We start from the raw sequence: 15,607 nt of genomic DNA on the forward strand, positions 1-15,607 counted from the left end.
AGTGTTCAACCTGGGTTATTATCAATACATGATCGCGTAGTTTCTGCCTTTATGATAAATTCTCTGTTCCATCTATCATCCAGTCTATTTTGATGATTAGGTTATGGAATCTTTCTTTTAAGTTGTCAACTTAACTCCAAATCGTGTTTGTCTTTGTGAGAGATTGTGAATTATATATGCAATCTCTGTGGCAAGCCTACTTTTTATTCAAAGTTATTTGCATTTAGAGTTGAATTTTGTTTAGGATAGTAAACCAATTCTCTTGAAAACATGTGTCTTCATGCTTCTCTTGTGCTGCCTTTTTTGTCCTTCTATATTCTCACTTTGTTGTTCTCTATCCTAACTGTGACTAAATGTATGTCTTCTCTCTTGTAGAGTTGCAGGACATTCTACCTAGTATTATCAGCCACTTGGGTAAGTGTGCTTGTGGTCTATTTACTGTTTACTTTTTTCTTTGTTACTGCTTGTGTTCTTCAGTCTCTTTTGAAGATGGTTTTGGAGATGGGAATAAAACCTTTTGGTCATTTTTCAGGGCCGGATAACTTGGACAACTTGAAGAAACTAGCAGAGCAGTTTCAAAAGCAAGCCCCTAATGCTGGTGCTGGTGGAGCCACTGCTCCCGAGGACGATGATGATGAGGTCCCTGAGCTTGTTGCTGGGGAGACCTTTGAAGCTGCCGCGCAGGAGAAGGATAGCAAGGATAAGGAGGAGAGTCAAGCCTCTTAGGAGAATCAAGTGTCTTGGATTATGTTATTTATATACTTTCAATGTGAAAGTTTTTTGATTTTGCCTTTACATTGTTAAGTCTGACCATGTTTGATTCAACCGTCCTTGTGCTACTCTGGATAGTCATCTTTTATCCTTGGTTTTAATCTAGTTTTACTATTTCTGAAACCTGGTCGATTGGTGGCATAGGCAGTATTTGCATTTAATTAATGATTTTATGGGATTATCTTTTATTTTTTCTCTTGACCAATTGCTTTCCTAAAGAAATATATTAATCCATGGTCATTGCCGCTCCCACCCAAACTAAATTTATCTGATATTGGCCGGGATCTAGCGAGTTTGTTCATTATATCACGCTGCTGGTGAAATGCGAAAAATGGGATGACTTGTGTATGGATATTTTGACGTTTGACTTGCTTTTATTTCAAAGATTTGACTAGAGCTGGTATGGATAATTGATCTGAGTTAATGCCAACCATGATTGCTGGAAATTGCGCAGAACTTGCTATAAATGAAAGCCAGCGCTCCATGTTTACCAGTTCATTCCAGCTATGAGACTCTGCATATTGGGATCACTAGCTCTCTACCTCAGTCTCCTTGCCTTGAGAGGCAAGCCGTTGGTTGTAGTCGCCGCCGCTGCTGCCGCTGCTCCTGCTCCCGCTGCTCCTGCTCCAGCTGCTCCTGCTCCAGTGCTTGACTATCACCTTTGATATCTCCGAACTGGAGTTGAGTATCGGATCCTGCCTGTCATTCGTGTTAGAGGCGGGGGGCTGACACTCGCCACCACTGGCAACAGAAACAAGACTAACTGCCCTCTTGATGTTGTTCAAGAGCAACAAGAGGTATCCAATGGTATTCCACTCACATTATCGCCTGTGAATTGAAGAAAGGAATCGTTCGCCTGTCCACTGATCTCAACATCAAGTTCTCTACTTCTGCGGCAGTGACAGTCTGTTTGCACACTTCAAAGGTTTGGAAGTTGGACAACTTCATTGAGTCAGGAGGGCAATGGTTTGTCACCAGTGGCGGCGTTGAAGGCAATCCGGGTCGTAAAACTATAAGCAGCTGGCTTAAGATAGCAGAGATGTTGACGTTTATCTTGTAAATGGAATTAGGCGTCTGGCTCTAAGTGATATACCACTTAAAGTCATGTTCAAGAGGGTTTGAACTGATTCAGATCAGATGCTTTCTTACGTCAAAAACTAATTTGCTTTTAAATAAGACAGCTGCGACGATTGCCTGTTAATCAATATGTCTATGATGCTCGGGCCTTCCTTGATGATATTGCTTCTGCTTCTAGAGCTAGAAAGTGCTCTTATGTAAACTCTAAAGTTCTTTGCTTTTCTTGTTTGGGTCTTTTTGACCCCGTTTGTAACCAAAAATATTTTGACACGAGTTCGTTATTGTAATGGGCCGGGTCTGGGCTGAAATATTTTAGCCCATGGGCTCATCCTGATCCAGTTTTGAGCCTGGTACGGCCCGGACACGATAAATTCATGGGCCGGACCGTTAAACATATAATTTTATAGTATTTATATAAATATTTAAATAATTATCATTATTAAACTTGAATATTAGAACTTTTAAATTAAAATGTCTTGATTATTTCATTATTTTAACTACAATATTTCACAAATATTATCAAAGTAGTGAAAAAAACGTGATTGTTTTGATATACATAACATTTTAAAAATAAAATTATATAATATGTTGTAATATTTTATTTATTTTACTATTTTAAATAGTTATATAAAACAAATATTCTAATTACATAATATTTTCTTATTGTTATTGTGTCTTATAATGCTAATGGGCCGGACCGGCCCGACATAGGTATGGTCATAGACCGGGCCGGGCTTGATGTTTAAGTAAATGGATCGACCCGAGTACGGTTTTGACCCGCATAAAATAGACCGGGCCGGTCTGGCCCGTTTGCCACCTCTACCTGAGGATAGACAACTTTCTTCGATTAAGAAACAGAAACAGAAACAGAGTTGCAGGTTCTATTACTCTACTTATTAGAATAGAAAAAGGGTCCATCATTCATCATCTTCCCGCCCTAGTAATTTTCACGAGAATTATGTGTGACCAAGGGATTATTCATCGAAAGTTAAATCATAAATAGTCAAGAGACTCAAAACATGACTAACTGGAAAACAAGAGTGGCCTTGAAGATAATATGTAACAGACACACATAAAGCTCATTGGCATTATACATTGACAAAAAAAAAGGTCACTGATTCTAATGACATCAATCTATCTCCAAAAACATGTTTTGTGGGAATTGTGGAGAATCCCCCTCAATCAACTTTCTACTCAATCTTGATTGCTCATACTCATAGAAATAGCCTTCTGAAGATTTCTGAAAGCTTTTTCATACCGTAAGAATCCCATAAACCAGAACTCGAAATCATCATCAGTAACTATCTCTAAGTACTTCTGCTGTGGTTTGTCCACATTCTCACTCTGACTAGCTATCTTGATCTTTGTAATAGGTATCACAACCTGCAATCATACCATAAAAAGTTTCAATGTAGTTCATTCATGTGTTTGTGATTCAAAAGGATGACTAGGATTCCAAATTTGAACTTGCGAGAAGAGAAAATAAAAACATGCAAGTTTGTTACCTTGTAAGGAGTCCTAACAAGTTGGTTGGTATTAGTTGCAGATGGGACAATGATAGATCTTTCACTGCAAAAAGCAAGCTTCTGAGTAGAAATGAAAAGGAGTCCAGAAATAGGACCAGCAGTCGTTGATAGGTAGCACTGTGAGGCCTTCAACAGCTCTTCACCTTCATTCACTCCAAATATCTGTTTAAATATATTTCCCCTTCCACCTTCTTGAATAATTCTTTTCCCCAAATTCAACTTTCCCTTGACAGTTTCAGAAAACTTTTGCCCAAGTTTCACTGCAAAAGCAAATTAATATCATCATCAAATTCAACTAATCTCATTCTTAGCTAATTATGCACTTTCTAGTTAATAGATAATAACCATGTAATACTACTATACTAGGGATCAAATGAAGTACATGAATGACATATATACTTGATAAAATAACACATGAAAATCTAGTTCAAGGCTAGTTAGAGTTGGCCAAGGAAAGAAAAAAGAAAGAAAGATCCTCACCGTGCTCGCGTATCCTGTAGGCAAAACTGCTGCTTTTCCTGTCACCAAATGTTTTCTTGAGGCTTTTCCTGGAGTTTGAATCACGACCTGATATTCAGCAGTAGGTACTTGAGTTGGTACTTGTTCATATGGATTAAGCAAGGTAAGCAAACAAGCTAGTACAAAAAATTACTGGTTTTGAAGGAGGAAGAGCCCTCTGAAACAGAAGAAGATGAGGGGCTGTGCCACAAGCTCCCAGGTTCGGATAGAGAAGAGTGTTGCTGCTGCAGCGCCTCTCTCTCTGGTGTTGTGTCATATGAGTTCATATACGGACTGGCCACAAATTCATCTCCATATCTCTCCCTCATATTCTCTCAGCTCTCTCGATCAAAGATGGCCGGGTTCTATCTTTCTCTCTCACAAGTCACGACCAAATTAGCTGTCCAGACTTACCGTGCCACTCCGTTACTTCCATTTTATATAAGAGCACTGCATCTACTGACTATGAGTTATAATAATAATAATGATCCTGAGAAGAAGGCCAAAGATGGTGATGGAGTGAAGAAGTAGACAGGAACCAAGCACTAGACGACTTTCAAAGATTCCCCTTGTGGCGTTGAACAATATTTTTGAACAGATTTAATTATTATTATCAAAGGGTGTGAGAGAGAGAATGGCACTCCACTTCTAGAACATGATCCACTTTCCTGGCAATGAGAGACCTCTATGGCTCTATTCATAGATAAAAATGCAAAGTTGCTTGGCTTTCTAATTCCTCCAAGTCAACAAAAGCTGGCTGATTTGGACGCCACCCTTTTTCTCCTATCTCGACTACCTGTATCCTGTTGTTGCCAAACTCGATCTATTCCAAACTCATTGCTTGTTTTCTTCATAGATTTTTAATTCTAAAGCAATCAACAAATAATCACACTAACCAATACAGAGACCATCTCATCCAACATATTTTTATTATAAGCCATAAAATGTCTGTAATTGATTTTCTGAAGCAGAAATTGTTGGAAAAATAGTCTAATAAATCATTTAAAATTAAATTTTTAATTGATTAATTAAATTAAGTTAAACTTATAATTAATCAAAGATGAACATAAATTTGAGTTCTCCATAATGAGGGCTACAAGATCATATGTTTGTTTGTGTAATTTGGTTAGTGGGTGAATAAGAAATTGTCACTCAAATATACTACTTAAAATGATAAAAAGTGTTTGTTTCACATTGAAAAAAAGAAGTGTTGAAAATACTTTACATGAAATCCATTGTTTATGGATTGTAAAATGTGTAAGCATTTTTATACCCACTCGCGCACGTGCAGTACGGGTTCAAATCTCAGGTCACAAGGGAAACTCGGACACGAATGCAACACTAAATTGAGGGTCGGAACGCAGATTCTTTTTGGACGTTTCAACTTCTATTTACTGTTCAAATTATTCTTTTTGTAATAACTATAATAAAATGTTATGTGTGTTATGGAGAAGTTTGTAACAGATTGAAATCATTGCTTGTAACATATGTAACTCGTGTATGTTATGATCTTTTAATTTCCTATAATAGCCATTTTATTCATTACAGATTGCAAATCCCCACTGTATAAATAGTCACCATCATTTCATTGTAAAATCCTTCCAAACACAATCAGCTCTCACTCTCTCAAAGTGTTCTTAGTTTTTCACTAGTGATAGAAATATGTATTTTTCGAGTTTGTTGAGAGTTCTAGTTAGTAGTGTCACTTCCTATAATTGTTTAGTCGTTTTATCGTGGGAGACAAGCGCCAAACATCTTTGCACCGGTAGAGGAGGCTTAAACGTCTTAAGGACAGTGTGGTATGACACACGTCTCGATTAGTTTTTCAATCATCAATCATTCGGTATTATGGTTGAATTTATATTGAATTTCTTTCGTGTTATTTGTCATTAAATTTTAATGTTGAGTTATAATTATTTATAATTCAATTTATTAAACTTTATATGCAATATATCATTGTTTTTCTAACCGAAACTTCTAACTCCTTGATCTCTTCATCTAAAGCTCAACTCTAAATGACCAAACACTTGATCAAATTTCGTAGAGGTAACTCCCCTGAGAACAAGGAGTTTACCGGGGTAAAGCCGTAAAGATAGCAAGTTAGTTACCTCTCGGTTAAGTTAATACTCTGAAAAGCCCAATATGGCACACGACAACTGAAAGCCCAATAATGAACCCGACCCGAGACTATCTTCGCATATATACCTCAAAGAACCCCCGTTGGCATGAATCCCAAAGGCATTTGAAACCCTAGAAGGTCAACCATGGATCCTCAGCAGCCGGCAGAGCCTGTGTACTACATCTGTGGAGGTACTCGGTTCTTTCTTCCCTTGAGCTTTCTTGTGAGAATTTTGAATTTGTGAAACTAAAACTGTACGTGTTAATTGGTTGGCGGGTGTTGTAGATTGCGGCATGGAGATCCCTTTGAAGCCCAACGACGTGATTCAATGCCGCGAGTGTGGCTACCGCATCTTGTACAAGAAACGCACTCGTCGCAGTAAGTTTCTCTACTGGGTGCTTGCTTCTTTTGCACATGTATTCTCGATTGGGATGCCTAGCTTTGTATTTTGGAACTTGAACATGAGCTGGTGCTTGAGTAGATTGGGTTCTTAATTGTGCTATTTCCCCAATTGAAACATTGAACCCAAACTTGTTTTTACTCTAGTCTGCAATTCCTAGGGATAATTTGCTGGTAGTGGCTATGGATCATATTGTTTGTTTCAGTCAGCTAGCTTCCATATGTGAATAAGGTTATTTCTATTGTTGTCTCTCATGATGGATTCTCCAGTTGAGTTGTTCACTATCACTGCAATTATCTCACTGTTTTTCTCATAGACAAGTTCTATTGATTTGGTAATATTCCGACTGTAAACATTAGTGCTCATCGATTTGGAATGATAAAGACACTATGAATGCTTCCTAATCAGCAACGAAGAGCCATGTTCCGCAGTTTTGATTACAAGTTCCTGTCCAAGTATTGATCTTGGGCCCTTTTGCTTCTGTGCTGATCATGTCAGCCAATCTATCATATTCTGTGTCACAATATTGAACTATGTATGTGGTTGTTTCAGTTGTTCAGTATGAGGCACGCTGAAGACACCCTGCAGGTGATGGCCATTGATCAAGATTCATGTGCTTTGGTCCGTTTGAAAGTAGCCTTGGACTGGTTCTTCAATCTGTAATAATTTAGGTGCTGACTGATTATGTAATGATAATTATCATATGAGTCTATTAATCTAAGAAATATTCTTTGACCATCTGTGGAATGATAATAATACTCTGCTTAGAGTCCTGAACAACAGATCAGAACATGAGCTTGACAAACCGAATTAAATAACTTTATATCCGTTCGAGAGACTCTTCCTAGTCTATCCTCTTGCTTCCTCACGGTCTCGTTTAGTTTAGGGAAAATAATCATAGTCTAGGGATTAACTCATTTAGAGAAATTGAAATTGTTGTTCATCATGTTTTGAGAGCTCAAGCTGAGTGTGGGCTTAGCATGTGCTTTTAGATATATTCGGTACTTTTACTTTTGTAAAAAGTAAAACATTTTAATCAATGTAACAAGTGATCGATCACTTGCCCATTCAATTGCAAGTAACAACAAAAATTATCAACCTACATTGTAAACCTTCACAACTCGATTGAAACAATTAAATTGTTTGTCGCAAATAAATGAGCGTTGATTTATAGTTCTATTAATTGTTCGATGATTTTATGACGGTTTTAGTTATTATATATTAGCGTAACTATTTTATTAAATAACTCTTTGTTAGTTAGTGCCGGGGTTTGAGTACGCAGTTTATCGTAGAGAATTGTGATTGGCGCCTGTAGTAGTAGACTGTTAGTAGTAGTAGCAGCAGTAGTAAAACTAGTAAGGGAAAAAATCAAGCAGTAAGGTAAAAATGGTAATTGGTAATAAAAAGGAAAGAGGTGGGATGCAGTCAAAAAAGGAAGAAGAAGGAAATTGGAGGCAAAAGTAGTAACGCCTGGGTTGGCTGGCACTGAGCCTGAGGTTGAGCAGGGACCTCCTCTCGTCACTCGTCACTTCGTAACGCCTCCGCATACAACTGCCCACTCCCTCGTGTTTATCGTCATGGTCAGCTTTTCTTCTTCCTCTTATTTATTCACTCCTCTCTTTACGGCTTTCCTTAATTCTGCTCATTTCGTCCGCAATTCAATCTAGTTCCTGTAGGTATTTCCCATTCGTTTCTTGAATTATGTTTTTCAGGTTCTTGACTAGCTTTTATAATCTCTATTTTTCTGGTGATTGATTCATGCAATTCAGCTCTAGATTCCTCATCATTGGTCCCGTTTAAATGTTGGAGCTGCTAAATCTAATAATCGGGAATCTTTGCTTTACTGCGCACATATTATTCGATTGTAATTCCATGTTTTACGCTTTTGGATTGTCTGCCTCTGTGTTTTTACTTTCAGTCCTTTTGTTGATCACTCACTCGCTCAACTAGTACTACACTGCTCTATCTTTTCGTTTTGAGCTTGTCCCTTTTTTGAGTACGAGCTTGTAAGTTTTGGAGCAGTAGCTTTTATTTTTGTTATGGTCGAAAGGGATTATGTTGTATCTGATTCTTAGGTTTGTGTTTCTTGACCTTCATATTGAGCCTTTTTTGCATTTTAATCGTCTAGGCTTTGATGATGCCTATCTGTAGGTTTAGAATCTTATAAAATGAGGCTTCTTTATCTTGGAAGCTTTCATGCTTTTGTCTCAGTTCTTCTCTCAAGTTCAATAGCTGTTTTTCGTTTGCATGATTAGTGTATAAATATTGATTTTATTGGTCTAAGAAACCGTTAGTTCAGGTAATACCGTTTTCTATTGTCATTATTGTATTTGCTGTCGCAATTTTGATCATATCAAATCATTGCTGTTGTTTTGTTAGGAAGATCTGTTGTAATGTATGGATTACGGATGTGATCCAGCTGATTGACACGTTGTAGTGTAAAGAAAACCGTTTCATAAAAAAAAGAAAAATCCGAGGAAATGTTTGCTGACATGTTCTTGCCATTTCCAAACATTAAGAACATTCCAATTCTTTGGTTGTGTTGAGAATATACATTCCACATTGGAAATTTAACCTGTGGGTTTATAAAGGTTTGAGTCACTACATCCATTGCCAATTGGTTTTGAATGTGAACCTCATATCACTTTATCATGGTATCAGAACGGGTTACCCACATCCATGTGTGAAGTCCAAATGGCTACACATACTCCACGTCACTCAAAATGTTGTCCACGTGTATGGTTTGAAAATTCGCCACACATGCGAGGGCGTGTTGAGAATATACATCCCACATCGGGTTGTTACCTAAATAAATTACCAATTTTAATAGTCGGCACATCTAGCTGGTTTCATTCCTTATTATACATATCATTGTAGTCTTTACATCACAAACTTCTGCTGAAGTTTAACTGTATAATTGGTGATTCGAATTAACTTGTTTGGTTATCTTTTTTTGGCACCTTTAGCAACTCAATGCGTTCTGTTTTTAGTTTTTGCTGGAAGTGCTCTACTAGCTGCTTCACACCTTCTAGTATTCAGTAGAGCAGCATTATCTGTTTTTATATCTTCTTCTATTTATGTGGGCAGGCAACAGAAAAGATGCATCGTTGCCTACTAAGAACAAATAATGATAGTCAAAAGTTATCAATCAGCAGAAATTTTAAAGAAAACAATAGTTTGCGGACATCCTTAGAGGTAATATATATATCTTTTACATAACAGATTTTTGGATATACTTTACTTACAATGCCATGACTTCAATATTCTTGTCTGAGTAGTTATCTTGGAATGTCTTTTTCTTTTTCAGGATTGGGAAGCGGCTTCTGTTGCACGGAGGAACTTTGACCGTAGGTAAACATGTTTCAGTTGTCATTGACTATTAGCTTGTTTCTCACAGCTGCAACCAAGAAAACTACCTAGCAACCTTGTCATTTTCTGGGGATTCTTGCCTCCAAAAAATTGTATGTCTCGGCAGAAGTCCCCAGATTTGAGCAGGGTTCTATAAAGTGGGTTTCGGGAAGTTTTTGATTCACATTATGGATAACCATACCTCTATTTCTGTAATCTTCTGCATATCTGTCAATATTGAGATATTCCCCCACCCTCTCACCTAAGAAAAAAATAAAATAAAAGAAAAGAACAACAAAAATTTTGAATTTGGTGATATCTCCTGCTTGCAAACCATGCACAGCCGTGTACTGTGCATTACAGAACTATGAATTACAGATACTTGGTCCCTATCCTTAGTTTCAAGGTGGTCTGCCCTGCTTTCACATGGCACCCCTTTGTGACATGATCATATAGTCATCATGTTTGCCATGCTATCATTTTCCATCTATGCCAATGCATGATACAGTTGTCTGATATATATTCTCACACATGAATTGGGTTCATGGGCTGGGAGAATTTTGTTGTCATTGGAACACGGTGATGAGCAAGTTCACTTGTAAGTAGTATCATATATCTCAAGCTTAAACTTATCATGCTTCAGCTTTTCTTTTGTGCCATCTCTTTAGGCATACTTGGCCAAAGTTGAGTTATAAGTCGTAATTCAGTGAAGTGGGAGTAGTTTAGTGTATGGGCATAAACAAATTATTTAAAATGTGCAATTAGTGATTGGTCTGAAGTGTTGAACCATTCTGCATGCCCGAAAGTATTAATTGTTTTTATATAACTGCAAATGATCATTAATCAATCTCCATTTTTGACAATTAGGTCTGATTTCCTTACATTTCTAGCCCTCGGACCTGACGGTATTGTGAGGATTGTGTCATTACCATTGCGATATCCTGACTGTACAAATTCCTCAGGATCTGGTGCCCAGGTGAATGTGGAAAGTTTGCGTCTGTTCTATACCAAGCCACCAGATCCACTCAAGGTTATTCGACCAAAGGTGCAGCAAGGTTCTCAGCTTGCTGGTTCTTTTTTTGGAAGTTCATTTATGAATAATTTTGCTCTTTCTTATGTGAGACACCAATCTCCAAATAAAGAATTGGCTCATGGAGCTATGAAACAGAATGAGGTTTCCCGGGAATCTTATCAAAAGTCAGTGACCTGCAGTACTTCTGCTTTCTCAAGCATGATTGAAACTGGTTCCAGTTCTAACAACTTTTCAGATACAGCGAGTGGTAGTGAAAAAGTTGACAAAGTAAAGAGAAATTCAAGAAAGAAGAGTAGAAATAAGGGAAAAAAGGGCAAGAAGATTTCAGGCGCCAGTAGCTCTACTAAACCTCACTTTCTTTCTGTAGAATGTGCCGATGGAAGTTTGGCATCTGAAATCTGTGGTAACAGTGATGGAGATAGACACTGGGGGCCAGTATCTCTTTCAACTGCCGCAGAAGTTTTGTTGCTTGAGACTGGGAATGAATCCCCAAAACCATGCATCTCTCATCATGCTGCACTGGAAGTTGATATACCTTTTTCCGGTAATCTGGGACATCAGGGTGTACTCCAAGATTCTGAATTCCCTATCAAAGATGGGGTAGGGAGTATTCCTCATACAGAAATGGATCATTGTAATGATCTCCATACCAGAGGTTACTCTGATATGCATGACTCCTTTGTTATGGATTCAATTTCAGTTGGTTCAAGCTGTGATGACTATAATAGTGATGGTCATGATGAAAAACACGCTGAGAAGGAAATTCACAGATTATATGAAGTATCAAGTTTCAGTTCCAAAATAGGATATGTCTCCAATCAAAGTTTGATGAATGATGTTTTGGATACTCATGACAGTAGTGAAGGAATGAGGCATGGGATTCAGAACAGCTATGGTGATGACATGAAATCAGCTGTGCCTAGCAAGAGAAGCAACCACCACGAAACAGAAAAAACAAGTGCAAATTTCTTGAAACTCGGAAGTACCGTGAATCTCCATGTACCTACAGTTAAGGGAAAAAATCATTCTGTCTGGCAAAAGGTCCAGAAGAATGGTGAAAATGACTGCAATTGGGAGTTGATGAAAGAAAGTTCTGTTTACTCACAAAATTTTCCGACTTTGGTAGAGTCTGCTTTTCTGAATAGATCCAGTACTGCTGTTCGAGTAAAAGTCTCTCCAAAGAGTGGGCAGAAAATGCAGCAAGAAGATGGGGATTTTAAGGAGTTAAAAAGAAAAGATGGTCCACCTCCAAAACAAATACACTGTGCCCAGAAAGGAGCTTATGCCAACATTCCCGGCTCAGATGGCTGTCTGAAAGCTAGGATGGAACAGAATGATATGTCAGATGTCTTGTCTCCGGTAAAGGATAATAAAGGATCAAGTCTCGTCTCAGGATCTTGTTCTCGGCCTAGTTCTCCAAGGGTTTTTTTTCAGAGACATAAAGAAGGATGTGTGACTTCTGATTCAGTTCACGGCATGCAACTCTCTCCAAATGAAATGGATCATGTGGAAGGTGTGTGTGCTACTTCCTCTGCCATGAACAATCCAATTCCACCAAATCAGGATAACGCAATGCAGAAGATATCTGAGTCCCTGGGTGAATTTAATATGCTTCAGGTGCAGCCTCAACCAATCTACCTGCCTCATTTACTTTGTGATACAACCTCGCCTGCCGAAGGCAGCAGAATTTATCCCAGTTTTGGATGTGTAAACCACATGTTCGTACCAACTCAGTTAGAGGATCCGGTGACAAGCTCTAATTCCAGTTTAGCCCATGTACATTCGGAGGAGCCAGCTGATAAGAGCTGGACCTCCACTGACACTGCTAAAGAGATTACTCAGAATATTAGTTCTGGAGCAGCAGTAGACTGTGTCAGTCAGTGTTCAGGAGATGTGACTTGTTATTCTGATACAACTGAGGACATGCTACCAAAAATAGGCTTTCAGGATCCAAGTACAATTGAAGAACTAAAAGACAAGCTTATAGCAGCTGAATGCATCAATTTTGAATCCAAAGATCTGAATGCAGTTGAAGCCGAGTCAAACAGAATATTAGAAGCAGTGCACAATGCTTACAGGGCACAACTGGCATCGGAAGCTGTTCAAATGGTCACTGGTGATCCGATTGCTGAATTTGAAAGACTTCTTTATCATTCATCCCCAGTTATTCCTCAATCACCAAATTTTATAAGGTGCCAAATTTGCTCAATGAACCTGGTAACAGGTTTTCCAATTTGCAGACACGAGACAACAACCATCTCTTTAGGATGCCTATGGAAGTGGTATCAAAGAATTGGGAGCTATGGATTGGAAATAAGAACAGAGGATTTCAGAAATTCAAAGGGAGTGGGTGCTGATCGTTGTGCATTTCATGCTTATTTTGTTCCTTACTTGTCAGCGATTCAGCTTTTCCAGAGAGGTAGGAGTGATGCAGTTTGTAGTACTGAGGTGTTAGGGGTGAAATCAGAAAACCTCTCCAACCTTGTTCATCTTCCAATAAATTCCATTAGTTTTCCTCTGCCTGGCAAGGAAAATCAAGTTGGCAAATCACTTGTTCACGAGCTTTGTATTTCACAACAATCTTCAGCTCCTGCCAATGATTCTATCCAGATAACTAGTGCAATGGGGTCGAGTGACTTGGACCTGCTTTTTGAATATTTTGAATCACAACAGCCTCAGCAGAGACAACCTTTGTATGACAAGTAAGTACACTCAACACTTGCTACTGAAATTTCTTGTTTAATCCTACTAACATTAAAGCTGATAATCTTTTGGTCATATTTTAAGTGCTATTTGAACATACGTAAACCTGAGGTAAACTGAATTATGCGAGTCACATCCTTCAAGCCAAACACCCTATAACTTGAGTCTGTTCCTAGAAGTGTATAATTGTAGTTTATAATTATGTATATCATATTGACTGATTTGACCATGAGACATCTAATTATTAATGTCGAATCCTATAATTAAAAACAGCATAGGCAACGATTGATTTTATTATTTCTCCTGTATAAGATACCGAGCACAAATGATGTTATTTATTTTGTTTCTGTTGGTTGCTAAACATGATTGACTGAACCTAGTTGCTTTATCAGTTACCAAGTGAGCACGAAGGAGATATATCTTTTGTGTTTCTCAGAAGGGAAAGAAAAAGTATTTAACTGCTTTGTCAGTTAGTATATTTGTGATACTGTAAGTAACTCTTTGCCTGGATTCTATGTTTCTGTATATTTCAGGATAAAGGAACTTATCAGAGGTGATCGACCAGATTTGATAGTTTATGGAGATCCAACTAAACTAGAAACGATAAATCTGAATGATCTCCATCCCAGATCCTGGTTAGTAATAAACACACTTCCAACTGTTTAAAAAAAATTTATTGTTTGCAATATGTCCATGGCAGTAGTATGTGATGAGTTAAATTTAAAATCTCTGTTTTTCATATCCTTGGAACAAATTCAATCGAAACTGTCCGGTGATTTCTGAACTGACTTTCAGTGGCCATAATTTTCAGGTATTCAGTGGCATGGTATCCCATCTACAGGATACCTAATGGCAACTTGCGTGCTGCCTTTTTGACCTACCATTCACTTGGTCATTTGGTCGTTAGAAGTGCCAATTTTGAGTGTCCAAGTGTGGATGCACACATAGTATCTCCAGTTGTGGGCCTTCAGAGTTACAATGCTCAGGTAGTCGTTGATTGCAGATATATCATGCAGCTTTTACGTGGATTTTGACATGTAATCATGCACACTGTGTGGTGTCATTGGTGTGCCAGGCGTAATCTAATATGCTTTTTGAATAGGATGAATGCTGGTTCCAGCCGAGGCACTCAGGACCAAGGCAGACAAGTATAACACCAGGGCCAGGCATAAACAGTGTTGATGGAATTCTGAGGGAGCGTCTCAGAACACTTGATGAGACGGCATCTCTTATGGCAAAAGCTGTTGTAAAGAAAGGAAGTATGACTTCTGTTAACAGGCATCCGGACTATGAGTTCTTCCTTTCTAGGCGTCGTTAGCTGGTGCCAGTACAATTCTCCATTTTAACAACTCATTCAGTGGTTTTCAATTCCCAAGTTAAATATGCTATATTGTGATAGCATTTAACCTCATGCGGGGAGAGAGGTAATTATGTGCCTTATTAGCTAGTTTCGTATGTACATGTGGCTTTTCCTTTCAGCATTTGAGTGACTAAAATAAAAAATTAATAATGAAGTTTTATAGATCATGAAGTTTTATCCTGTTAGCACCTAGCAGTCAATGTAAATGTATAGTTCACTTTCAAGTTTCAACTTTCAGGACAATTTCGGACCAAAGAAAATTGGCTCTAAAATTTTCTGTTGGAGTTGTGCTGTTATGGCCGCAGGGCATGTTGGTATATGTAAATATACTTTCATATACCAAGGAGAACTTCATGGGCAGAAATGTTTTAAAGTTGGTTTTCTAGCTGTTGGATATGGCTGCCGACTTGTTGGTATATATATGCAGTTTCAGTTGTTCAGTAGACAGTAGTGGATAAATGTTTGTAGCTTGGTCAGATCGGCAGTCGTCTGATCCAGTCGAACTTGTGTAAAACTCGAACCACCCATTTGTTCAGCCCAGCGCTGCAAAACTGGTCATTTGATCTGGCCAACCAGTTTTGCAGTAGCCTAAGTGCCGGCGGGAGTTTTTTGTGAATTAATTACGCATCTACCAAAATAAATAGAAACACTGTTGAATCTAGAATTGACATTAAAAAAAGAATACAATAATTTGGTGTGTTCCCACTTGTCCACTTGCTCTAGTATGAATGAATATAAAATATAGAGTTAGGATTTAAAAAAGAAATTCCCG

At 38.1% G+C, this 15,607-nt stretch overlaps 5 protein-coding genes across 8 annotated transcripts in view; 4 read left to right on the forward strand and 1 right to left on the reverse strand.

Moving 5' to 3' along the window:
* The window catches only part of LOC126794855 (basic transcription factor 3-like), a 67,135-nt gene extending 66,241 nt beyond the window's left edge, over nt 1-894 (forward strand). For all 4 annotated transcript variants that reach the window (XM_050521647.1, XM_050521645.1, XM_050521646.1 and 1 more), the window contains 2 exons: nt 376-414; nt 533-894. In XM_050521647.1, the coding sequence (XP_050377604.1) occupies nt 376-414; nt 533-726 (233 nt within the window). In that variant the 3' untranslated portion in view covers nt 727-894. The remainder of the gene's footprint in view (nt 1-375; nt 415-532) is intronic.
* Nucleotides 895-1,003: 109 nt separating this feature from the next.
* Nucleotides 1,004-2,018, forward strand: LOC126794854 (kunitz trypsin inhibitor 5-like). The gene is given in 4 exon segments (XM_050521643.1): nt 1,004-1,116; nt 1,226-1,605; nt 1,608-1,802; nt 1,805-2,018. Coding segments are annotated over 3 exon segments (612 nt in total). The 5' UTR covers nt 1,004-1,116; nt 1,226-1,277; the 3' UTR covers nt 1,894-2,018.
* Nucleotides 2,019-2,872: 854 nt separating this feature from the next.
* LOC126794478 (GEM-like protein 4) lies at nt 2,873-4,326 on the reverse strand. The gene is made up of 4 exons (XM_050521210.1): nt 4,027-4,326; nt 3,855-3,941; nt 3,354-3,634; nt 2,873-3,231 (listed from the first exon to the last, which is right to left on the reverse strand). Exons 1-4 carry the CDS (start codon nt 4,199-4,201, stop codon nt 3,043-3,045), a joined length of 732 nt encoding a protein of 243 aa, XP_050377167.1. The 5' UTR covers nt 4,202-4,326; the 3' UTR covers nt 2,873-3,042.
* A 1,706-nt stretch (nt 4,327-6,032) lies between these two features.
* LOC126794877 (DNA-directed RNA polymerases II, IV and V subunit 12) lies at nt 6,033-7,175 on the forward strand. Its single transcript, XM_050521670.1, has 3 exons — nt 6,033-6,182; nt 6,277-6,369; nt 6,944-7,175. Exons 1-3 carry the CDS (start codon nt 6,137-6,139, stop codon nt 6,964-6,966), a joined length of 162 nt encoding a protein of 53 aa, XP_050377627.1. The 5' UTR covers nt 6,033-6,136; the 3' UTR covers nt 6,967-7,175.
* A 666-nt stretch (nt 7,176-7,841) lies between these two features.
* On the forward strand, nt 7,842-15,020 carry LOC126793543 (uncharacterized). The gene is made up of 7 exons (XM_050520094.1): nt 7,842-7,971; nt 9,479-9,586; nt 9,699-9,742; nt 10,607-13,474; nt 14,009-14,110; nt 14,287-14,461; nt 14,578-15,020. The coding sequence occupies exons 1-7, from the start codon at nt 7,969-7,971 to the stop codon at nt 14,791-14,793; spliced, it is 3,516 nt and encodes a 1,171-aa protein (XP_050376051.1). The 5' UTR covers nt 7,842-7,968; the 3' UTR covers nt 14,794-15,020.
* The last annotated feature ends 587 nt before the right edge of the window (nt 15,021-15,607 follow it).

The sequence above is a fragment of the Argentina anserina genome, chromosome 5 (assembly GCF_933775445.1).
Source record: "Argentina anserina chromosome 5, drPotAnse1.1, whole genome shotgun sequence".
Lineage (NCBI taxonomy): Eukaryota > Viridiplantae > Streptophyta > Magnoliopsida > Rosales > Rosaceae > Argentina > Argentina anserina.